General features: G+C 67.2%; 1 protein-coding gene across 1 annotated transcript in view; it reads right to left on the bottom strand.

Annotated features, from left to right (window-relative positions):
• Positions 1–2,881: 2,881 nt before the first annotated feature.
• Positions 2,882–9,742, bottom strand: part of LOC140644787 (uncharacterized) — a 14,637-nt gene continuing 7,776 nt past the window's right edge. Inside the window, 2 exon segments of the mRNA XM_072847850.1 lie at positions 2,882–3,321; positions 5,227–6,365. Coding sequence (XP_072703951.1) covers positions 2,882–3,321; positions 5,227–6,365 — 1,579 coding nt within the window.

Below are 9,742 nucleotides of genomic sequence, written 5' to 3'. Positions count from 1 at the left end.
GTCCCAAATCCTGGGTGGGAGGATCCCCACCCACCCACCCTTAAAAAAAAAAAACCAGTGCTCCCAGTGCTCCCAGTGCTCCCAGTCCTTCCTGACCAGCACCCATGGGTGCTCCTAGGACCCTCGGGGTCCTGCTCTGCCTGCTCGCCCTGCTCGGCCCCCACCCTCTCGGTAGGTGCCCGGACGCCTGGGTCCCCTCCCCGGTGCGGGTGGGGGTCAGGGTGGGGGGGTTGAGGGTCCCCTGCCCCCATCGCTGACCCTTTGTGTCCCCTCCCCCCCCCAGGTGTCACCGCCCGCAGCCTGCCGCTCCGTGCCACCGCCGCTGCCACCGTCCCGGTCCCCGCCACCGTCCCCACCACCGTCCCCGTCCCCGTCCCCGTCACCCCCTCCGCCACCGTCCCCGATATCGTCTCCGCCACCGTCCCCGCCACCGTCCCCGTCCCTGTCACCCCCTCCGCCACCGTCCCCGATATCGTCTCCGCCACCGTCCCCGCCACCGTCCCCGTCACCGACCCCGTGCCCACGGTGGCCGAGGAAGAGGAGGAGGACGACGAAGAGGAGGATGAGGCCAAAGGCCGCCTGATGGCGGCTCTCGAGGGCCTGGCCTGGGCGTTGCGGAGCCCCCCCCTCCGCCACCGCGACCCCCCCGGCCCCGAGACCCTCCTGGAGCTCAGCCCCGAGCTGTGGGACCTGCTGGGCCCCTCCCTGCCCCCCAACCTGCCCCCCCGGGGGGAGGCTTAAAGTGGGGGGCCCGGACCCCTGGGTCCCTTTTGGGGGGGGCCCGGACCCTTGGGTCCCTTTTTTGGGGGTCTGGGGGGTCCCAGATGCCTGGGTTCCTTTGGGGGGTCCCAGACCCCTGGGTCCCTTTTTGGGGTGTGAGGGGTCCCGGACCCCTGGATTCCTTTTTGGGGGTGTCCCAACCCTTGGGTCCCTTTTTGGGGGTCGGGGGGTCCCAGACCCCTGGGTTCCTTTTTTGGGGGGTCCCTGACCCTTGGGTCCCTTTTTGGGGGTCTGGGGGGTCCCAGACCCCTGGGTTCCTTTTAGGGGTCGGGGGGTCCCAGACCCCTGGGTCCCTTTGGGGGTGTGGGGGTCCCGGACCCGTGGGTTCCTTTTTGGGGGGTCCCAGACCCTTGGGTCCCTTTGGGGGTCTGGGGGGTCCCAGATGCCTGGGTTCCTTTTTGGGGGGGTCCCTGACCCTTGGGTCCCTTTTGGGGGTCTGGGGGGTCCCAGACCCCTGGGTTCCTTTTTGGGGGGTCCCAGACCCCTGGGTCCCTTTTTGGGGGTCTGGGGGGTCCCGGACCCCTCGGTTCCTTTTTGGGGGGGTCCCAGACCCCGGAGTCCCTTTCTGGGGGGTCTTGGGGGGGCCTGGGCCCCTGGGTCCCGTTTTTTGGGTCCTGGCCCCTCCTGATCCGCTGGGATGGGGGATCCAGGCGGCCGGGCCCCCCCTCCCCCGCGCTCTCCTCCCCCTGCGCTCTCCCCCTCCCCCTCCAGCTCAATAAAGGGTGCAGCCGCAGGCGATGGCCCCGAGTGATGGGTATGGGGTCCCATAGGGGCTGGGCTATAGGGTGAGGCTGTAGGGGGTGGGTTATAGGGGCTGGGCTATAGGGTGAGGCCATAGGGTGAGGCTATAGGGGCTGGGCTATAGGGTGAGGCTGTAGGGGGTGGGTTATAGGGGCTGGGCTATAGGGTGAGGCCATAGGGTGAGGCTATAGGGGCTGGGCTATAGGGTGAGGCTATAGGGGTCAGGCTCTAGGGACCAGGTGTATAGGGGCTGGGCTATAGAGATCACATCTGTGTGGGCTGGGCTATAGGGTGAGGCTGTAGGGGGTGGGTTATAGGGGCTGGGCTATAGGGTGAGGCCATAGGGTGAGGCTATAGGGGCTGGGCTATAGCGTGAGGCTGTAGGGGGTGGGTTATAGGGGCTGGGCTATAGGGTGAGGCTGTAGGGGGTGGGTTGTAGGGGGTGGGTTATAGGGGCTGGGCTATAGGGTGAGGCTATAGGGGTCGGGCTCTAGGGACCAGGTGTATAGGGGCTGGGCTATAGAGATCACATCTGTGTGGGCTGGGCTATAGGGTGAGACTATAGAGGTTGGGCTATAGGGGCTGGGTTATAGGAATCATGTCTGTGTGGGCTGGGCTATAGGGTGAGGCTGTAGGGGGTGGGTTTTAGGGGCTGGGCTATAGGGTGAGGCTATAGGGGTCGGGCTATGGGGACCAGGTGTATAGCGGCTGGGCTATAGGGTGAGGCCATAGGGTGAGGCTGTAGGGGGTGGGTTATAGGGGCTGGGCTATAGGAATCACGTCTGTAGGGGCTGGGCTATAGGGTGAGGCTATAGGGGTCGGGCTATAGTGGCTGGGCTATAGGGACCAGGTCTGTAGGGGCAAGGTGTATAGGGGCTGGGCTACAGGGGCTGGGTTATAGGGACTGGGTCTGTAAGGGCTGGGCTATATGGTGAGGCTATAGGGGCTGGGTTATAGGGATCACGTCTGCAGGGGCTGGGCTATAGGGGCTGGGCTATAGGGGCTGGGTTATAGGGACCAGATCTGTAGGGGATGGGCTATAGGGGCCAGGTCTATAGGAGCTAGGCTATAGGGTGAGGCTATAGGGACTGGCCTGTACGGCTGGGTTATAGGGACCAGGTGTATAGGGGCTGGGCTATAGGGGCTGGGCTATAGGGGCTGGGTCCTAGGAGCTGGGTTATAGGGACCAGGTCTGTAGGGGCTGTTCCATAGGGCTGGGCTATAGGGACCGGGTCTGTAGGGGCCGGGCTATAGGGGCTGTTCCATAGGGCTGGGCTATAGGGACCGGGTCTGTAGGGGCCGGGCTATAGGGGCTGTTCCATAGGGCTGGGCTATAGGGACCGGGTCTGTAGGGGCCGGGCTATAGCGGCCCCCGGGTGCCGGCTGTGGCAGAGCACGACGGGACCCCGGAGTCGCGGGGAGCCACAGCCACGTCCCCCTCGGCCAGCGGGGCCACCAGCCGGGCCACCAGCGGGGCCACCAGCCGGGCCACCAGCCGGGCCACCAGCGGGGCCACCAGCCGGGCCACCAGCGGGGCCACCAGCCGGGCCACCAGCCAGGCCACCAGCGGGGCCACCAGCCAGGCCACCAGCCGGGCCACCAGCCGGGCCACCAGCCAGGCCACCAGCGGGGCCACCAGCCAGGCCACCAGCCGGGCCACCAGCCAGGCCACCAGTGGGGCCACCAGCGGGGCCACCGGCTGGGCCACCAGCCAGGCCACCGGCCGTGTCACCAGCCGTGTCACCAGCCAGGCCACCAGCCGGGCCACCAGCCGGGCCAACAGCCGGGCCACCAGCCAGGCTACCAGTGGGGCCACCAGCGGGGCCACCGGCTGGGCCACCAGCCAGGCCACCGGCCGTGTCACCAGCCAGGCCACCAGCCAGGCCACCAGCCGTGTCACCGGCCGTGTCACCGTCCGTGTCACCAGCCACGTCACCAGCCGGGTCAGCCAGGTCAACCGGGGCAACCGGGCCACCAGCCAGGTCCCCACCCCGCCCCGGGGACGCGGCCGTCACCCCCCGGCCCCGCTGACGCGGCGGAGGCACCCAGGCATCCGGGCGGCCCCACCCACCCTGTGGGGACCCATAAGAGCCGGGGGGACCCGCCCAGTGCTCCCAGTGCTCCCAGTGCTCCCAGTGCTGCACTGGAGCCGGCTGCCACTGCCACCAGGTAGGTCCCCTCCCTGGACGCCTGGGTCCCCACAGCTGGGGGGCACTGGGGGGCACTGGGGGGCACTGGGTGACACTGGGGGGTGGGGGAAGGCCCCAGATGCTGGGGTCCCCATATCTGGGGGCACTGGGGACGATGTGGGGCAGGGGTGGCTCTGGGTGCCCATATCTGGGGGCACTGGGGGCACTGGGTGACACTGGGACGTGGGGGAGGCCCCATATGCTGGGGTCCCCGTATCTGGGGGGCACTGGGGACGATGTGGGGCAGGGGGTGGCTCTGGGTCCCCATATCTGGGGGGCACTGGGGGCACTGGGGAGCACTGGGTGACACTGGGGGCGCAGGAAGGCCCCGGACACCTGGGTCCCCATAGCTGGGGGCACTGGGGGCACTGGGGGGCACTGGGTGACACTGGGTGACACTGGGGGGTGCAGGAAGGCCCTGGACACCTGGGTCCCCATATCTGGGGGCACTGGGGGCACTGGGTGGCAGTGGGGGGTGGGGAAGGCCCCAGATGCTGGGGTCCCCGTATCTGGGGGCACTGGGGACAATGTGGGGCAGGGGATGGCTCTGGGTCCCCATATCTGGGGGCACTGGGGGGCACTGGGGGCACTGGGGGTGCAGGAAGGCCCCGGACACCTGGGTCCCCATAGCTGGGGGCACTGGGGGGCACTGGGAGGCACTGGGTGAAGCTGGGGGCAGGGATTGGACCCAGACACCTGGGTCCCCATATCTGGGGGCACTGGGTGACACTGGGTGACACTGGGTGACACTGGGGGTGGGGGAAGGCCCTGGACACCTGGGTGCCCATATCTGGGGGCACTGGGGGGCACTGGGTGGCAGTGGGGGTGGGGGAGGCCCCAGATGCTGGGGTCCCCGTATCTGGGGGGCACTGGGGACGACGTGGGGCAGGGGCTGGCCCTGGGTCCCCATATCTGGGGGCACTGGGGGGCACTGGGTGACACTGGGTGACACTGGGGGCAGGGAGTGGCCCTGGACGCCCGGGTCCCCCCGAGCACCCCCTGACCCCTCTCTCCCCCCTCCCCCCAGCATGGCCGAACGCCAACCCCCGGCCCCCCCCTGCCCCCCCAGCACCCCCCTGCGCCCCAGCCCCACAGCCCCCCCCGACCCGACGACCCCGTCCCACCGATGCCCGAGATCCCCGTGGCCCCTTGGCCACCCCTGCCCAGGTGGGACGGGGACGGGGACGGGGACGGGGACGGGGACAAGCCACCGCCGGGTCACGAGGAGACGTCGGGGACGGGGGGCGGCCACTGACCTGAGCGGGGGGTGGTCACCGGCACCGTGGAGCCACCACCGCCTCGGGCCCCACCTTGGCCCCACGGATGTCCTGGAGAAGAGCCACCAACGTCCTCAAGCACCCTCGGCCTCAAGGGTGGCCCCAAGAAAAGCCATCGTCGTCCTGGCCCCACGGACAACCTCAGCCCCACAGACCCCACAGATGTCCCCAAGAAGAGCCACCGTCGTCCTGGCCCTGTTGGCCCCACAGACCCCATGGATGTCCTCAAGAAGAGTCACCACCGCCTTCGATATCCTCGGCCCCACAGATGTCCCCAAGAACAGCCACCATCGTCCTGGCCCCGTTGACCCCATAGATGTCCCCAAGAAAAGCCACCATCATCCTGGCCCTGTTGACCCCACAGATGTCCCCAAGAAGAGCCACCATCGTCCTGGCCCCACACACCCCACAGATGTCCATGAGAAGATCCACCATCGTCCTGGCCCCACACACCCCACAGATGTCCATGAGAAGATCCACCATTGTCCTGTCCCCGTTGGCCCCACAGATGTCCCCAAGAAGAGCCACCATCGTCCTGGCCCCACACACCCCACAGATGTCCATGAGAAGACCCACCATCGTCCTGGCCCCACACACCCCACAGATGTCCCCAAGAAGATCCACCATCGTCCTGGCCCCACACACCCCACAGATGTCCATGAGAAGATCCACCATCGTCCTGGCCCCACACACCCCACAGATGTCCATGAGAAGATCCACCATTGTCCTGTCCCCGTTGACCCCACAGATGTCCCCAAGAAGAGCCACCATCGTCCTGGCCCCACACACCCCACAGATGTCTCCAAGAAGAGCCACCATCATCCTGGCCCCACACACCCCACAGATGTCCCCAAGAAGATCCACCATCGTCCTGGCCCCACAGACCCCATAGATGTCCCCAAGAAGATCCACCATCGTCCTGTCCCCGTTGACCCCACAGATGTCCCCAAGAAGAGCCACCATCATCCTGGCCCCACACACCCCACAGATGTCCATGAGAAGATCCACCATTGTCCTGTCCCTGTTGACCCCACAGATGTCCCCAAGAAGATCCACCATCGTCCTGGCCCCACACACCCCACAGATGTCCCCAAGAAGATCCACCATCATCCTGGCCCCGTTGACCCCACAGATGTCCCCAAGAAGAGCCACCATCGTCCTGGCCCTGTTGGCCCCACAGACCCCATGGATGTCTCCAGGAAGAGCCAACGTCATTCTGGGCCCATAGACAACCTCAGCCCCACAGACCCCATAGATGTCCCCAAGAAAAGCTACCATCGTCCTGGCCCCACACACCCCACAGATGTCCATGAGAAGATCCACCATCATCCTGTCCCCGTTGACCCCACAGATGTCCCCAAGAAGAGCCACCATGGTCCTGGCCCCCCACGCCCCACAGATGTCCCCAATTAAAGACTCATCTGGCCCCACTCTTGGTGTTGCCATGGGGGGGGCTGAGACCTGGCGCGCTCGTGACACCGGGGGGGGGGCGTCCAGGCAAAGGACCCATCGCAAGGGGACCCCCGGGGTGTCCCCTCCCCGTCCCCGTGGGGCCCCGAGGTCAGCCCAGAGACGAGGGACGAGGACAGGGACGCTGCTGCTTCCACCTTTAATGGGGACACGGGGATGGGGACGTGGGGACACGGGGATGGGGACATGGGGACAGGATGGGGACATGGGGATGGGGACATGGGGACGGGGACATGGGGACACAGGGATGGGGATGTGGGGACACGGGGATGGGGACATGGGGACAGGATGGGGACATGGGGACACGGGGATGGGGACAGGATGGGGACACAGGAACAGGATGGGGACATGGGGACACAGGGATGGGGACATGGGGACAGGGGGATGGGGACATGGGGACAGGATGGGGACATGGGGACGGGGACATGGGGATGGGGACATGGGGACAGGATGGGGACACGGGGACAGGATGGGGACACGGGGATGGGGACATGGGGACAAGATGGGGACACGGGGACAGGATGGGGACACGGGGATGGGGACATGGGCACAGGGTGGGGACATGGGGATGGGGACATCGAGACAGGAAGGGGACACGGTGACAGGGACATGGGGACATGATGTCCCCCGGTGCTATGGCACCTCCCGCAGTTCCTCCGAGTGTCCCCAACCTGGAGAGGGGACAGGGTGAGGGACAGGGCTGGACACCAGGTCCCCCCCTGTGTCCCCAAAGTCCCCCATGACCCCCACGTCCCCACCGGTCCCCGTACCGCGGCTCTCGCTGTCCTCGACGTCCCTGGACACGTCCTGGCTCCTGACGTCCCCAATGTCCCCAAGGTTGGAGCCTGGTGACGCTGCCCCGCTCCAGCTCTCGCCCGAGCTCCTTGGCCACCCCCGGTGCAGGGGACGTCCCTGGGGACGCGTCCCCTGTCCCAGGGGATGCTGGGACGGTCCTTGGGGACGTGTCCCAGCTCCATGGGGACGCGTCCCTGGCCCATGGGGACGTGTCCCTGGTCCTTGGGGACGTGTCCCAGCTCCATGGGGACGCGTCCCTGGCCCATGGGGACGCCTCTCTGGTCCTTGGGGACGCGTCTCAACCTCTTGGGGACGCGTCCCTGGTCCTTGGGGACGTTGAGCTGGTCCACGGGGCCATGTCCCTGCTCCTTGGGGACGTGTCCCCAGTCCTTGGGGCCACGTCCCTGGTCCTTGGGGCCGTGTCCCTGGTCCTTGGGGACGTGTCCCCGGTCCTTGGGGACGTCCCTCGGGTCCCTGGGCCCACGTCCCCAGTCCCTGGAGCCACGTCCCTGGTCCTTGGGGCCATGTCCCTGGTCCTTGGGGACGTGTCCCCAGTCCTTGGGGCCACGTCCCTGGTCCTTGGGGCCATGTCCCTGGTCCTTGGGGATGTGTCCCCGGTCCTTGGGGACGTCCCTCGGGTCCCTGAGCCCATGTCCCCAGACCTTGGAGCACCGTCCCTGGTCCGTGGGGACGTCGGGCTGGTCCCTGGGGACGTGTCCCTGGTCCTTGGGGACGTGTCCCTGGTCCATGGGGACGTGTCCCTGGTCCGTGGGGACGTCTCTCGGGTCCTTGGGGTGGCATCTCCAAGGCAGGGGGTGACCCCAACGTCCCCGAGCTGGGGGGTGGCCCTGGGGACACCATTGTCCCCGAGGGGCCACCCGGGAGGAGGTGGAGCAACTGGAGCAGCGAGGCCAGCGCTTGTCCCCAAGGCTGCTGGGGGACAGGGACAAGCTCGGCGGGTCCTGTGGGGAGGTGACACGGGCAGGGACGGGGACAGGAACGGGTCCCCTGGCCCCACGGACCCCATATTCCCCCCGCCCAGGTGGCCCTGTGGCCCCCTCTGTCCCTTTGTGTCCCCTTGTGTCCCTCCATGTCACATCTCCCTTTGTCCCCTATGTCCCCTCCTTCCCCATGTCCCCTCCTTCCCCGTGTCCCCATGTCCCCATGTCCCCATGTCCCCTGTGTCCCTCCATGTCCCCTGCTGTCCCCCTTATTCCCATGTCCCCCCACGTCCCCCATGTCCCTGTGTCCCCACATGTCCCCCCATGTCCCCCAGTGTCCCCCCATGTGTCCCCATATCCCCCATGTGTCCCCATGTCCCCCAGTGTCCCCCCATGTCCCCAGTGTCCCCCATGTCCCCCAGTGTCCCCCATGTCCTCCCTATCCCCATGTCCCCCAGTGTCCCCCATGTCCCCCCATGTCCCCCTTATCCCCCATGTCCCCCATGTCCCCCAGTGTCCCCCATCCCCATGTCCCCCATGTCCCCCATGTCCCCTTTGTCCCCATGGCCCCCCATGTCCTCCCCCATGTCCCCCTGCGTCCCTCACCCCCCAGCAGCAGCAGCGTCCCCAGGGCCACCACAAGTGTCCCCGTCACCCCCATGGCGCTGCCTGGCCCCCCTCGGTGTCCCCTGCTTATAGGCACAGGGACGGGGACGTCCCCTGGGTGGGGACATGGGAGGTGGCCGTGTCCCGGGGCGGGGACATGGGACATGGCTGTCCCCACGTCCTCCCCGGGCTGGGTGACAAGGGCCAGTCCCCATGTCCCCAGCCCCCGTGTCCCCAGCCCCAGCGTCCCCAATGTCCCCCAAGTCCCCCGTGTCCCCAGCAAACCCATGTCCCCAAAGTCTCCGGTGTCCCCAACCTCCCCGGTGTCCCCAGTCCTCCCAGTTGCCCTCCAGTGTCCCAAAGGACCCCACCACTTCCCGGTGTCCCCAGTGTCCCCAGTCCTTGCAGTCCCCCTCTGGTGTCCCCAAACCCTCCGTGTCCCCTGTGCCCTGCTGTCCCCACACCCTCCCCCCCAGTGTCCCCAAACCCTCTCCCATGTCCTCGGTGTCCCCAGAGTCCAGGTGTCCCCAAACCCTCCCCGATGTCCTTGGTGTCCCCGGTGTCCCCAAACCCTTCCCAGTGTCCCCAAGCTCCCCAAACCCTCCCTAATGTCCTCGATGTCCCCAGTGTCCTTCTGTCCCCAAGCCCTCCTCAATGTCCCCGGTGTCCCCAATGCTCTCTCTGTCCCCAAACCCTTCCCAGTGTCCCCTGTGTCCTCGGTGTCCCCAGAGTCCAGGTGTCCCCAAACCCTCCCTGGTGTCCCCAGGCTCCCCCATGGCCTGATGTCCCCAAACCTTCCCCAGCGTCCCTGGTGTCCCCAAACCCTCCCTGATGTTCCCAGGTTCCCCACTGTCCTCAGTGTCCCCAATGTCCTGGTGTCCCCAAACGCTCCCCAGTGTCCCCAAACCCTCTCCCATGTCCTCGGTGTCCCCAGAATCCAAGT

This window comes from Ciconia boyciana, chromosome 29 (assembly GCF_034638445.1).
Source record: "Ciconia boyciana chromosome 29, ASM3463844v1, whole genome shotgun sequence".
NCBI classification, from domain to species: Eukaryota; Metazoa; Chordata; class Aves; order Ciconiiformes; family Ciconiidae; genus Ciconia; species Ciconia boyciana.
Note: the sequence above shows the minus strand (reverse complement) of the source record. Positions and strands in the feature narration are given on the sequence as shown.